Raw genomic sequence first — 16,266 nt, forward strand, 5'->3', positions numbered from 1 at the left:
AAAAATATAGCCATGCATGGTTGGAGATGAAAAAATTTAGCCATGCACTATTCTTTAAAAAATTAATATTTTGAGGGGCTAAATTTTTAGCCCTGGACTACATTTAGTCCTACGGCTGGAAATGGCCTTAGCTTGGACTAAAGGTAGGGGTTCTTGGGGAACCTCTACAGAGGTTGACTTAGTTAAATTTTGTATAAATTGTATTGTGCATGATTGCCAATGCTAAGAGCATCCACAATAAGAGCATCCACAATGGGGGGTTGTATAATGAGGTGTATGTTAAATATACACAATTTGTCATCAGAATCACCTGTAATGGGCAGGGGTAAATGATTGTAAATTTGCATCACAACCGTGAGATGCAAAGTTAGATGCACATGTGCATCCTGTTTTACATCCTTAGCAGGTGGGGCCTACATGAGAAAAGGTGGACAAGAGTGTGCAACAAAAAGGTTGAAGGTAAATCCACTTGCCCAAGATGCGCGCCTACAAGGTAGTTGCTAGACAAAAGTTTATATGTGAGGCCCGCGTCAATTATAGTTCCTTTGATGTCATCTCAAACGGCTACATTGCAAAATGAATTGATGTGGTTCATGTTTTTTTTTTCAACCCCTTTTTGAGATAAAATAAAATAAACCAAACACACACAAAATTAATTTTATAAAGTTAACCAAAACAAAAATAACACAAAAACGAATTAAGACAAGAAAATCAAATATACATCTTTAGATTTACATATTCCCCATTGGAGCAAAAACCACATTTACAACCCCCAGAGGTGTAAAGTGGATGTAAAAGTGGCTTTACAACCCCGAAAATACACCCCTCCATTGTGGATGCTCTAAGTAACTGTTATGATTGTTTCTTTTTCTTGGATGTTATTACTTGTGTGTTGTTATTAAAACACTCTAAATAAGTGATGTTGCATATTGCTTTATATACATGAAAAGCAGTCTTCAAAAAATCAGCCTAGGGGGCCACTTAGGCGGGAGGACACCACACCAATTTCACCTTAATCGTTAGAGCACTTCTAGTGATGGAGCAAAAGTTCCCCTCGGCTAGAAAAACTCATTCCACCAATCAATTGTAGCCTGAGTAGGAGATGGGCTCCACTAAGACTGGGCAGGCCCGAATGCAAAATTAGCCTAAGCTGTTGCTTAGCGAAGAAAAAAATTGGAAACAATTCTTAAAAAATTTAGAATTTTTTTTTTAAAATACCTAGCAACTTTTTATTTATTAATCTCATACGTGTGAATAAAATTAATCTCATATGAGTCGTTGCTTCCTTCTCTCCCTCTCTCTCACGACAGACACCACAACCCGCAACGACCCCTTGCCCAACCGCCGCGACTCTTGACCAGCGACTCCCCCTCTCCAAGCCGCTGCGACCCTCTTTCTCCGTAATTATCTATTGTATGCTTTGTTTTGTTGCTTCATATATGGTTTTTTGGTTTTTTTTTTTTAAATAAATTTTTTAACAGCTTTGATAATTTATAACTAAAACTAAAACTATGGTTTTTTTTAGAATAAGATTTCATTCATAGAACCAAAAAGGCACAAAAACAAGGGCACCTTCCTAGGAAAACCACATGGGATAAACCCAAGGGTAGAAAAAAATACCACAAATACCATGGACTTATAAGAGAGTCCGATTCAGGTCACCTTAGACCGTTACAGAGAATGCGAAAAAAGATAAAAACTAAAACCCCACATGAGAGCTCACCAATACATTCCAACCGTCAAAAGAATCCTGCTATTAAAACTCATAGTCCTTTGTGCAGCATCAGAGTAGTTATAGCACCCCATGGGTTAGAGACATGAGAACCCACCAAGAAATATCCAGAGACAACAATAGAAGAACCCTAATAAAACACACAAGTAAGTCTAGAACCAACTGAAGAAGAGAGAGCACCTATGACCAATCATAGTTCTTCAGTCGGCACAAAAATGAGAGAATCTGCACAAAGGCGACACAATATAGAGAGAGAAAACCACTACGAACAGGCCTAGAACAACAAAATGAAAATGCCCTAAAAGAGCACATCACCGTATCTCAACACTGTCAAAGAAAAATTCTTATAAAAGCACCATAGTCCAAAACTAAAATTATGCATGTTTGATAATTTATAATGAGTATGCTTTATATATATATATATATATATATATATTTTATTATTATTATTTTTTGTTTTTTTTTTTTTCGCAGCTTTCATAATTTATATGAGTATGCTTGTTTAATAATTTATTTATAAATATAAAACATCTTCCGGAGCATCTAATGCACCCTCCGAGACAAATAGTTCATCATCGTTGAAGCGTGCTTCAAGTGATGTGTGATGAGACTATGGGGTATTGGCGGATCCTACGAACTTGGATAAGTTGAAGTGTAAGTTCAGTGGGGAAGTTGTTAATGGTGCAATATATAGAATTAAGCAACATATAGCCCACATAAAGGGAAATGCGGTGGGAAATGTATCCCAGCACCCAAGGTCTTTAGCTGAGGATAAAGCAAAATATAAAGTTGCATTAGAAGGAGGAAAAAATAAGAAGATACAAAAGAGTAGACACAAATGGGAAGTGAGGGAAGAAGTTGAGCTTTAACAAATTGAGAAGAAGATGAAGACATTGAAGTTGTAGGGTCAGGGAAAAAGCCGCACTTTCGCCTATGGATAAGTTTGCATCCTAGATCAATATCGATTCTTCAATGGATGCAAGAAAGAGGATGCGATAACAAAATATCCATGATGCACTTTTCAAGCAAAGAACACATAAATTGCATCAATATTTGGCTCAATGGGTGTATGAAGCATGTATTCCTTTTCATGCTATCGATAATAATAGTTTCAAAAGATTTGTGGAAGTGGTTGACCAATTTGGTTCAGATTACCGACCTCCAAGCCAATACCAATTAAGGGAGCCACTATTGAAGGAAAAGGTTAAGCACTCAAGAAGCAAGAAGAAGAGAGTGCTAGAAATGGTTCTCAATTATGACCAATGCTTGGACCAACTGGAAAAGAAAAAGCATCATGAATTTATGTGTCAATTGCAAGGAAAACACCACTTTTCTTTCTTCTAGGAAGACTCCGAGGAAGCACACACCAGGTCATATATCTTTGAATATATTTACAAGTGCATTGAAGAAATCGGGCCACAAAATGTAGTTCAAGTGGTGACAAACAATGCTTCTAATAATATGGAAGCCGCAAATATGTTGAAGAGAAGGAGAAGAGGCCAAACATGTTTTGGACTTCATGCTACTCACACATTAAACCTTATGCTTTAAGCAATTGGTAACCTACCTAGGTTCAAAAGAGTGATTGAGAAGGCAAAGTCATTCACTATCTTCATATACGCCCATCATAACACATTGGCATTGATGAGGAAGTATACGAAAAGAAGAGATATAGTGAGGCAGGGAGTAATTAGATTTGCAACTTCTTTCCTAACTTTGCAAATCTTGACAGAAAAGAATAATGAATTGAGATCTATGGTTGCTAGTGATGCATGGGATCAATGCAAACATTGCAAGACTACAGAGAGGAAAGCGATATATTCCACCATTTTGAGTATAGCTTTTTGGAATTGGGTATCCCTTTGCTTGAGAGTGTTTGATCCTTTAGTTAAGGTGATTCACCTTGTTGATAGGGATAAAAGTCCATCAATGTCTTTTTTGTATGGAGAACTACTACAAGAAAAGGAAGAGATTAAAGAAGCATTCAAAAATCACGAGGCCAACTATCATCTAATCCTACAAATTGTTGATGCAAAAGCCCATGCTTAACTTGATAGTCCATTACATATGGTGACTTACCTCTTTAACCCTTATTATTTCTTCAAAAATCAAGACATACAAAATGATTCACTTGTCATGGATAAGATCCTTACTTGTGTTGTCGTGGATAGATCCTTAATGTGAAATTATAATATTTTATAAGTTTCCTCCACCTTTGTCGTCACATGTTCATCTGTTTATGAGAAAAGAGATATTTCAAACTCTTATGATCAGAGAAGCGTTCAAATTTCTCACCATATGAATATCTTCAACTCTTGAAAAACATGGCAGATGAGCTTGCCTTAATCGATGTTCTAGTAACTGAAGGTGACTTGACCATCTATGCTCTTAATGGTCTTCGTATTGACTTCAAGGAGATTTCTCCAGCAATCCGCGCCCGAGAAACCGCCATCAATTTTGAAGAACTTCACGATAAGCTTGTTGATTATGAAGAAACTCTCAAGAGAGAAAGCACCAGTTCTTACACCACTCAAATCACATAAAATTACACTCAAAGCTCCTCCAATCAACCTAACTCAAGAGGTGGCAATTATCAGAACAGATCTGGTCACACTTCCAATCGTGGCTCCTCCCAGTTTCAGCGGTCTTGCAATTTTCCCTTACAAACCGGGTCTCGTAACTCCTCCAGTTTCCACTCAGGTCATGTCTCATATCTCTACCAAGGGTCTCGAAGCAACAATCGCCAGCCCTCCTTTCAATCCAGAGATCCAAATATCACCTACCAGCTTTGTGATCAACAAGGACACACAGCCCAAAACAGCCCATCATCACGGTCTTCCTATGGACCTATATGGCCAACCATACAGCTGCTCAACAATTTCAAAACCAAAATTGGCTGGTCGACTCTAGTGGGTCCCATCATGTGACCACTGATCTCAGCAACTTGTCCCTTCATCGAGACTATGAAGGTCCAGATGATATTCTCATTGGTGACGGTTCTAGCTTGGCAATCACCCACACTGATTCTACAACTCTTAACTCTCTTTTAATTTATCTAATTTTTTTTGTGTTCCCTCTATTCAAAACAACTTGATTTTAGTTTCTGTCAGAGTTCGTCTTCTTAAAATTAAAGAAAGATAATTGCTATATATTTATAAGTAATTATCTTGGTTATATATATATAGTCTTATGTACTGTTCTAATAAATATTATAACAGAATAATATATGTTATAAGATATAAATATATAGGGTATGTATATGTATTAGTAAAATAGTTCTTGTTAATGTGGTTACATGTCAAAGTAAAAAACATGTTAAGTAGCAAGGCTGTGATTACTAGCTTTGTCAACTCACCAAGAAGAATAGAATAGGAGATTGGAGGAATTGGAAGAGCCACAACATAAGACATTCTTCCTTATTTGCAAGACTACATTAATAACTATATATATTACTTGGATAGTAAGCATATAAACTGCCCGTACACCATCCAATAGGAAATGAGTTACTACCGACTTAATTATTCCTTGTATATATAGGTCACTAGTTGCATAGTAAATGAACAAAAAAAAGTGAAAAAGAAATAGTGGTAGAGAGAAGTAAGAAAAAGAGTGGGAGACTGAGTTTGTGAATGCGGTGGAAAATTAGGAAACACCTTACATTTCTAGCAAAAGCTTTGGTGCCAAGGTAGGGGGTTTCTTGGGGCCTTTACGGGGATTGATTTAATTAAATTTCGTGAGCACTATATTATGCATGATATTATAATTTGATGGATGTTCTTGATATAGGGTGTTTATGTGTTGTTAATTATTTAATAAATGTTGGCATGATTATATGTATATTGGTGATATCTAAATGATATACATTGTTTTTATGAGATATGCAAAAAGAAGAACTATATCATGTCATGGAAATTAGTTGGAGTTCTTGGGTTGAAAAAATAATGGTGGAAAATAGGGTAATGGAAATAGTATTTTGTGTAGTTGAATCTAACTCTTGGCAGGGACAGGTCCTAGGGATCCCACAGTGCACATGGTTTTTATTGGGTGATTCGGGATTGGTGACAGAGACTTAGACAAGATGACTAACAGAAGGGGAATTATAGGATGATTGAGATGGGTGTTAGTTCATATAAATGGGCATTCAAGACCAAGTGGTTTAAGCATGGTATGGGACGTGCAAGTCTACTTATCCAGTTATATGAATTAACGGGAGTAGATGAAGAGTATTCATGCATTATTATTATTAATGTGATATTTGGCAGTGTGATTGTGTGTTACTTAATTTAGTTATATCAATCTACTGTGGTAAGGTCTTATGTCCCTACTGAGCGGTGGTTGCTCACCCCTCACCCTGTTTAATTTTTCAGATGAATTAGTGAGAAAGACAAGGACTAAACTAGTTGAGGTTGAATTAGATGAGAGTGATAGAGCTTTATTTATTAATTGTAAAGTTTTAAGATTTTAGAGCTATTTTTATAAGAGAAATTTATTTTAAACCCTTTTTTTAATATTACTTTTTATTTTCTCACGCACCGGGCGCCGGATCTCCACCTATCCCAAGGTCCGGGGCGTGTTAGTTTCTCAATTTTGTAAAACCAATAACACTTCCATTGAATTCTTTCCTTTTTTTGTTGTTGTGAAGGATCTCATCACTGGGGCACAGTTTCTTCGGGGGGCGAATATGAATGACATTTACGAGTGGCCACAACACATGGGTTCTACCCGTCGACGCCCTTGTGCCTTGGTTGGAGTTGCCGCATCTCATGCTACATGGCACCATCAACTAGGACATCCCTCCTCCAAAATTCTCCACCATGTCATTCAATCTCAATCTCTGTCTACTTCCTCTACATTCTCCAAAGACTTTGTTTGTGATTCCTGTTCTTATAATAAGAGCCATAAACTACCATTTGATGTTTCCACTCTTAAGAGTCATAAACCTTTAGATTTGGTCTACTCAGATGTTTGGGGTCCTGCCCCTATTTCCTCTTATGATGGATTTCGATATTATGTTATCTTTGTTGATCACTTCACTAAATATATCTGGCTATATCCTTTAAAACAAAAATAAGATGTTTTCTTTGTGTTTACCAAGTTCAAATCTATTGTTGAAAAACACTTTAATACACCCATTACCACGCTTTACTCTGATGGTTGTGGGGAATTCATTCGCCTTCGATCATTCCTTGAGTCTTATGGTATTCAACACCTCATAACTCCTCCACACACACCACAACACAATGGGTCCGCTAAACTCCGTCACCGTCATGTTGGAGAAACTGGTCTCACACTCCTCCATAAAGCATCATTACCATTATATTTTTAGAGCTTTGCTTTCCAAACCGCTAGTTATCTCATTAACCGTATGCCCATTCCTATTTTACAAGTTAAATCTCCGTTTGAGTCCTTGTTTAAATCTCCTCCCACTTTGAATTTTTGGGTGTCTCTGTTATCCATGGTTACGTCCCTATTCTGCTCATAAACTCGAGCCTCGATCTCGACCTTGTGTATATCTTTGTTGGCTACTCCACCTCTCAGAGTGCCTATAAATATTTTGACCCTTCCACCTCACGAGTCTTTATCTCTCGTCATGTTCAATTTATTGAGCATATTTTTCCTCCCTTGGCACTGGATTCCTCTTCCTCTTCTCGTGTCTCTTCACTCACACCATCCTTAGTTTCTACATGGTCCAACTTTGCCCCTTCCCATGCAGCCACTACTCTTCATTTTTCTGTATCTCCATCCTCCCATGGTTCCCCAACTAATGTGCATGGTGCTAATACCTCCAACCAAGGTGCCACTCCCACAAGCAGATCCTCACCTAGTGTTTCTGGCCACTCACTGGATGTTCCTCATTCTCCCCCACATGCTACTACATGTGCTCCCTCCCCTCCTATCAGAGTGCCCTCACCGACTGTTGTCTCCTCATCCCTACCCCCACCACCTCCTCCTCCCAAACCCCGCACACGACTCAACCCATGACACATGCTCCAAAAATAACATCTTCAAACCCAAACAAATCCACCACACTACAACCCATCTCCTTCCCTCCCCCATCAAGCCCACATGTGTGTCTCAAGCCTTTCGTGACCACAATTGGTGTACAACAATTTTTGATGAAATCAATGCCTTTCTTTGTAATGGGACTTGGGAGTTGGTCCCTGCTGAGCCCAATCAAAACATTGTGGGGTACAAATGGGTCTTTCAAATCAAATGCAATCCTGATGGAACCCTTGCCGGCTATAAAGCCAGCCTTGTTGCCAAACCATTTGCCTTATTCTATCAATTGCCCTTAGCCATGGATGGTTTGTTCGTTTTACCGAGGAAGTCTTCATGACTCAACCTCCTGGCTTCATTGATCATTCACAGCCTTCTCATGTTTGTCGCCTTCACAAGGTCATTTATAGCCTCAAACAAGCACCTTGTGCTTGGTACACGGAGCTTAAACAATTTCTTATTTCTTTTGGCTTCCACAATTCCAAGTCTAATGCCTCATTGTTTATTTACAATACTACTGATGTCACCATTTATTTTCTTGTGTATGTAAAGGATCTTCTTGTGACAGGTAACTATCCATCATTCATTGCCCACTTTATTCGTGCATTGTCCACCAAAATTCTTAGTCAAAGACATGGGTGCACTTCATTATTTTCTTGGTGTGGAGGTACTTTCGACCAACACAAGCCTGTTTCTCACTCAACATAAGTACATTCACGATCTTCTTGACCGAACCAACATGTCTGGACCAAAAGAAACTCACACTCCCATGGGCACGTCTCAGTCTCTCTGTCTTGCTGATGGTTCTCCTTCAACTGATGTCTCCTTTACAGTTAACAAATTGGCTTAGTTCATGCACTACCCCTCTGAAACACACTGGGCTGTCGCCAAATGTGTCCTCCGCTATCTCAAAAATTGTTGAGAATTAAGCTGCATACTCAGCTTAAATCAACCTGCAGATGACAATCCTGCATATTGGAATTGAAGAGATGAAGAATTAGTTTTTTTTTTAAATAGCCGTTAGTTTAAATATGTAACAGCTTTATTTCTGTTTTTAGAAACCAGCACTACTGTTATTTTTGTCCTATTTGGTTTGTACTAGGTCATCCGATCTTTCTCCAAGTGGAAAGATCGTAGCCTCCTATGGTCTGAATGGCTGGAGATAAGTCCTTGCTCCCTAAAAACTAGGGTCTGTTTTTTGACTGAGATAGGAATAGAGTCATGTAATACCTCTGCGTTTTGATATAGAGAAATATACTGAAACCTTCAAATCCTCTGTTTTTTCCTATCCTTCTTTCTCTGAGGTGTATTTCTCCTAAAGGTTTCAGCTGCTGTTTTCAACCTAAAGTATTAAGCTTGATACTAAATCAACATGATATCAAAGCTCCTGGTTTGATTCCAGAGAGGGGCCTGAGCTGTGAGAGAGAAAGCCTTCCTGAAAAATTCCCAAAAGGGATAAAGGTTGCTCTTTTACTATTTGGTTCACTGAGACTCACTAGGAAAATGGTATGATCAGGTTCTTCAGGTGGAGATTTACGAACTCCACAGTTTGATGGTGCAAACTATGATTTTTGGGCTGTCAAAATGGAGACCATCCTCATAGCACATGATCTATGGGATGTAGTTGAGGTCGGAGTACAACCTCAGCCAGTTCTTGAGGAGGAAGAAGGCTCTGGAGGTGAAGGAAGTAAGGCTGAGCAAGTTCCAGTGGAAGCACCCACCATCTCCAGAGAAGACAGAATCAAAAACGCCAAGGCACTAAGTCTCATTCAAGGAGCTTTAACTGATGAGCTCTTCCCTCGCATCAGAAATGAAAAGACTGCAAAAGGAGCTTGGGATACTCTGAGAAGAGAGTACAGAGGAGATAAAAAAGTAAGAGCAGTAAAACTTCAAGCAGTTAGAGCAGATTTTGAGTATATGAGAATGACAGATGGTGAAAGCCTAGATAGCTATTTGTCTAAGTTTTTTGGAACTGTGAATAATTTGAAATCACTTGGTGAAGATGTGTCTGAAACAAGAATTGTGCAAAAACTCTTGATGAGCCTAGGTAGAAAATATAAGTCCATTGTGTCTATCATTGAAGAAACTCGAGATCTTGATGTTCTTAGAGTTGAAGAAGTTATTACATCTGTCAAGGTCTATGATAAAAGGGAAGACTTGCATGATGAAAGGGATAAATTGACAGGAACTGAGAAAGCTTTCAGTAGCCTAAAGGTTGGAAATAACCAAGTTCATGGCACTCATAAGGGCTCACAAAGTAGACCAAATCAAAAGTGGCAAGGACAAGACAAAAAGGGATCAAATTGGTCTCAAAATGGAAGCTTGAACAACAATAATGGCTCAAGCTAGAATAATAGTGCTGGAGGAAATTGGAACAATAGCTTCAATTCACAGAACAAGCAAGGTAGTACAGTCAAGGAAGAGTGAAACCACAGTGCCAAGTATGTCAGAAGTATCATTTTGGCGTGTGCAGGCACAAAGGCAAACCTAGATGTGGAAAATGCAATAGGTTTGGTCATACTGCAAAGGACTGTGAAGGTCATAGTCACAAACAAGTAGCCAACTATGCAAAGGAAGAAGAAGTAACCATGGGAACTATGTTCTATGCTTGTCACTCTGCAAGTTTGCAAGATAAAAGTATATGGTTTGTGGACAGCGCCTGCAGCAACCACATGACCTCTCAAGAGTCTGTGTTAATAAACATTGATAGGACCGTGACTTGCAAAGTTAAAATGGGCACTGGAGATCTTGTACAATCAACTGGAAAAGGCACTCTAGTGGTTGAAACTCAGCATGGAAGAAGGTATATACATGAAGTGTTTCTTGTTCCGGGCTTGGATGAGAATCTATTGAGTGTAGGCCAAATGATGGAGCATGGTTACTATGTCCTATTTGGGGGTAACATGGCAGTCATCTTTGATGATGGCAGCCTCAACAATGTTGTAGCAAAAGTGGTCATGGGAGGAAACCGATGTTTCCCTCTCTCACTAGAATCTATGACACCTGCAGCAAGGAAGGCATCAGTGATTGAAGACTCTTGGATTTGGCATAGAAGACTTGGACATTTGAGCTTTGTTAGCATGAAAAAGATGCAGCATATGGAAATGGTGACTGGACTACCTGAGTTAACCGAAATGAAGGATGTGTGTGAAGGTTGTGTTTCAGGAAAACATCACAGAGAGAAATTTGATAAAGAGGAAGCATGGAGAGCAAGCTGTCCACTGGAATTAGTACACACAGACTTGTGTGGACCAATGCAAAATGAGTCAATTGGTGGAAATAGGTACTTCATCACATTCATTGATGACTTTTCAAGAATGTGCTGGGTATACTTCCTTAGAAATAAATATGACACCTTTAATGTGTTCAAGAAATTCAAAGCTTTTGTTGAATTGCAAAGTGGATTTAGTTTGAAAAGGCTAAGGAGTGATAGAGGAGGTGAATATACCTCACATGAATTCCAAGATTTCTGTGCAAGCATAGGAATGGAGAGGCAACTAACCATTGCCTACTCTCCTCAGCAAAATGGAGTTGCTGAGAGGAGAAATAGAACAATCTGTGAGATGGCAAGATCCATGATGACAAAGAAAGGAATTCTAGTTATTTTTTGGGCAGAAGCTGTAAGTACAGCTATGTATCTCTAAAACAGATGTTTTACAACATCTGTGTCAAGCAAAACACCATTTGAAGCATTCACAGGTAGAAAACCAGGAATCAAGCATCTGAAAGTTTTCGGTTGCATCTGTTACATTCATGTTCCATCACCCTTTAGGCAGAAATTTGATGACAAGGCTAGAAAGGGAGTTTTTATGGGATATGGAAGCTGTGAAAAGGGTTACAGGGTGTATGATCTGCAATCTAAGAAGATTGTACTCTCAAGGAGTGTAATTTTCAGTGAGGACAAGTCATGGAATTGGAAGAGTGATCAAGAGGAATCTGTTCCAATACCTTTCAATCTTGAAAGGGATGAAATTGAAGATGAAAACAATGAAATACAACCTGATGGAACTCAGTTTGATGATGGTGGAAGTTCTCATCTAAACTCCACAGTTGGTGATTTAGTTGAGAATGTTAGTGGTAATGGCAGTCCAAACTCCACACCTAGTTCCACTCCAGTCAAATTAAAAACTTTGGAAGATATATATGCAAGGTGTCACATATGCATCATAGAACCAGAGAATTATCAAGAAGCAGCTGGTGATTTAGCTTGGCAAGAAGCCATGAATGCAGAGTTGGAGATGATAGAGAAGAATAATACTTGGGAATTGGTTGAGAGACCAGCTGATAAACCTGTTATAGGTGTGAAATGGGTGTTTAAGACTAAGCTTAACTTGGATGGAACTGTTCAGAAACACAAAGCTAGGCTTGTAGCAGAAGGGTATTCACAGAAACCTGGGATTGACTACAACGAAACCTTCGCACCAGTGGCAAGGTTAGATACAATTTGAACTCTTATTGCACTTGCAGCACAAAAGGGTTGGAAACTATTTCAGCTGGACGTCAAGTCAGCATTCTTAAATGGTGTGCTCGATGAGGAAGTATATGTAGAACAGCCTGAAGGCTTTGAACTGGAAAATGCAGGTCACAAGGTTTACAAGTTGAGAAAAGCCTTGTATGGACTTAAGCAGGCTCCTAGAGCCTGGTACAGTGAGATTGATGCATATTTATCTATGTGCAAGTTCAAAAGAAGCATTAGTGAAGCGACTATGTACACTAGATCTGATAATGAAGGAGGTTTGATCATTGTCTCAATCTATGTGATGAAATTGTTTATACTGGAAACAATGAGAGGATGCTACTGAGTTTAAAAGGGAGATGATGCAAAGATATGAAATGTCAGATCTTGGACTCCTTCATCACTTCTTGGGCATGGGAATACTACAAACTGATCAAGGGGTTTTCATTCATCAAAGCAAGTATGCCAAATCCTTGCTTGTGAAGTTTGGGCTTGAAGACTGCAAACTTGTCTCAATTCCTTTGCCTACTGGTGAGAAACTAAAAAAGGTGGATGGGAGTGAGTTAGCTGATGAAGGGCTCTACAGGAAAATAATAGGAAGCCTACTATATTTAACTGCAACTAGACCTAATCTAATGTATGCTGCTAGCCTGTTATCAAGGTTTATGAATAGTCCTACAAAAAGGCATATGGGAGTTGCAAGAAGGGTTCTAAGATATGTGCAAGGGACTCTTAGCTATGGCATTGAATACGTGAGAAATCAGTCAGCAACCCTTGTTGGATTCTGTGATGCAGACTGGGCAGGCAGTGAGGATGATAGCAGGAGCACTTCTGGCTATGCATTTAGTTTTGGAAGTGGAGCATTCTCTTGGGCTTCTGTGAAACAAAATACAGTGGCACTATCAACAGCTGAAGCTGAGTATGTCTCAGCAGCTGAGGCAACAGTACAGGCCATTTGGTTAAGATTTGTTCTTGATGATTTTGGTGAAATGCAATCTGAGGCAACACCCTTGTTCTGTGACAATATGTCAGCAATTTCGATGGCCAAGAATCCAGTTTTTCATCAAAGAACTAGACACATAAACAGAAGGTATCATTTTATAAGAGAAGCTTTGCAAGAAGGTGTGATCAACATGCAATTCTACAGAAGTGAAGAACAGCTCGCATATATTTTTACTAAAGCACTGCCCAAAGACAGATTCAAGCATCTAAGGTTGAAACTTGGAGTTAAGCCAGTAAGCAGCTTAGGAGAGGCTGTTGAGAATTAAGCTGCATACTCAGCTTAAATCAACCTGCAGATGACAATCCTGCATATTGGAATTGAAGAGATGAAGAATTAGTTTTTTTTTTAAATAGCCGTTAGTTTAAATATGTAACAGCTTTATTTCTGTTTTTAGAAACCAGCACAGCTGTTATTTTTGTCCTATTTGGTTTGTACTGGGTCATCCGATCTTTCTCCAAGTGGAAAGATCGTAGCCTCCTATGGTCTGAATGGCTGGAGATGAGTCCTTGCTCCCTAAAAACTAGGGTCTGTTTTTTGACTGAGATAAGAATATAGTCATGTAATACCTCTGCGTTTTGATATAGAGAAATATACTGAAACCTTCAAATCCTCTGTTTTTTCCTATCCTTCTTTCTCTGAGGTGTATTTCTCCTAAAGGTTTCAGCTGCTGTTTTCAACCTAAAGTATTAAGCTTGATACTAAATCAACAAAAATACCCTACATCATGGCCTTCTTCTTCGCCGCAATCAACCACTAAATCTTCATGCCTTCTCTGATTCTGATTAGGCAGGCAATCGAGATTATCGCACTTCCACCACTGCTTACATTGTCTATCTTGGCAGCAATGTCATCTCTTGGTGTTCCTGAAAACAAAAGACGATTGCTCGCTCCTCCACTGAGGCTGAGTATCGAGCCATTGCCTCTACAACTGCTGAACTCACCTGGATATCCTCTCTGCTCACTGAACTTGGCATCACCACTTCTCAGCCTAACTTTATATTGTGACAACATGGGTGCCACATATCTTTGTGCCAATCCAGTTTTTCACTCTCGTATGAAACATATTGCACTCGATTACCATTTCGTTCCCGAAAAAGTTACAAATGGCGCTCTTCGTGTTTCTCATATCTCCACCCATGACCAACTGGTTGACCTTCTCACCAAATCGGTAAGTTGATCCTGGTTTTGCCTTCTTCGATCCAAGACTGGTATCTCCTATGGGAGTACCATCTTGTGGGGGCATATAAGATCCAATCAAGCCATTCAACCACAAGCAGATCCTAGCAATCAAGCAATACCAGATTGACATATGGTTGACTTCCAGTGATTTAGGATCTTGATTTTACACTGTTGTAATTGCTTCTATTTTGCCTAGTGTTTAGGAATTCATTCATTTTATTCTGTAAAAGGTTCTCCTCACTACTACAAAAAAGCAAAAAGACGACGGTAAATCACCGTCGTGTATTCGGTTTTTCAATGGTCGTGGAATCCACCGTCATCTTTTCCCTCATAAACCACGACGCTAAATCACCGTCGTTGTTAAAATATACAACGTCATCAACAAATACAAAACGACGTCTTTGTACTGCAAAAAGATCTAAAAAAGCAGTCGAGGATGAGAATAGACGACCAACTCTCTAAAAAAACCGTCGTTAAAAAGGAAAAATATGACACATATTAACAGAACAAGGCCGCAAGATAGACATACAACGACGAAAATTAAAATAAGACGCCGTTAAATATCATTTTCACGACAATAAAAAATATGACGTCTTTAAATACATTAGAAGACGATGTTATTGATACCTACTACGTCGCCTATATAAAAACAGCCGTCGTAAAATAAATTTTCCACTTCGATTTTTCTATAAAAGATGACGTGGAAATAGTTGTCAGTGTCATTATTTACGACGTATGTATTTATAGAGTAGACGTTGAACAACGAAACAACGTCGGTTACAAATATATGAGAGTCGTATTACAAAATTTATACGTCCTATTTTCAGAAACAAACAACGACGATAAATATTAGACGTTGTTAAATAAAACAACGTCAAAAACAAATAAAAACAGACGTGTTTAGTCTGCTAAAGTTCTAAAAAATAGTCGAGGATGAGAATAGACGACCAACTCAAACAAATCACCATCGTTAAAAAGGAAAAATATGACACATATTAAAAGAACAAGGCCGCAAGATAGACATACAACGACGACAACTAAAACACTACGCCGTTAAATATAATTTTCACGACAAGAAAAAATATGACGTCTTTAAATACTTGAGAAGACGACGTTATTGAAATCTACTACGTCTCTTATTTACAAACAACCGTCGTGAAATAAATTTTCCACTTCAATTTTTCTAAAAAAGATGACGTGGAAATAGTTGTCAGTGTCATTATTTACGACGTATGTATTTATATAGTTGACGTTGAAATGCGAAACAACGTCGGTGGCATTTATATAGTCGACGTTGTATTTATATGTATTCATTACTCACGACGCACTTATTAATATAGACGACGTTGAACTTCTAAACAACGTCGGTTCCAAATAAATGAGAGCCGTATTACAGAACATATAGACGGCGTTGATTATGATGAGAGCCGTATTACAAATAACGTCGTTTAATTGATATTAGACGGCGGTTATAATGAATTACCGTCAGAATTCATTTCGTTCCTCTTCGTTTATAAAAGAACTTGCGACGTGGAAAATGTATGATGACGTCGTATTTTTTAACGTTCAGATTATATATCTCGTTTTTTAGACGTCGGTATTATGGGATTGGAGTCGTGTTATTTTGAATTACATGGCGGTTCTTAATCCTTCCCCGACGTGATATCCTGAATAATTGCTTCACAATAGCGTCGTGGTTCTTCATTGTTACGTTGCTTTAAGACGTCGGTAAATATGCTGAATAACTGGTTCACAATAACGTCGTGTTTTATTTGAACGTAGAAAGTGAAGAAATCACATTACAATATATTACAAAATTAATGTCATACACTGCCAATTACATAAGCATCATTCAATCCATATATCTTCACACCCATCTCGAATATTTTGACCACCTAA

At 38.5% G+C, this 16,266-nt stretch overlaps 1 protein-coding gene and 1 pseudogene across 1 annotated transcript; both read left to right on the plus strand.

The window, feature by feature from the left end:
- Positions 1,818–3,781, plus strand: LOC18780463 (annotated as a pseudogene).
- LOC109948677 lies at positions 4,057–10,078 on the plus strand. The gene is made up of 2 exons (XM_020562370.1): positions 4,057–4,249; positions 9,246–10,078. Exons 1-2 carry the CDS (start codon positions 4,057–4,059, stop codon positions 10,076–10,078), a joined length of 1,026 nt encoding a protein of 341 aa, XP_020417959.1.

The sequence above is a fragment of the Prunus persica genome, chromosome G4, assembly GCF_000346465.2.
Source record: "Prunus persica cultivar Lovell chromosome G4, Prunus_persica_NCBIv2, whole genome shotgun sequence".
In the NCBI taxonomy this organism is placed as follows: Eukaryota; Viridiplantae; Streptophyta; class Magnoliopsida; order Rosales; family Rosaceae; genus Prunus; species Prunus persica.

Coding starts and splice junctions, on each gene's coding strand:
- LOC109948677 (XM_020562370.1), top strand. CDS start 4,057: ATGGCAGATGAGCTTGCCTTAATCGATGTTCTAGTAACTGAAGGTGAC. Junction 4,250..9,245: donor TCTCAAGAGAGAAAGCACCA/GTTCTTACACCA, acceptor TGGTATGATCAG/GTTCTTCAGGTGGAGATTTA.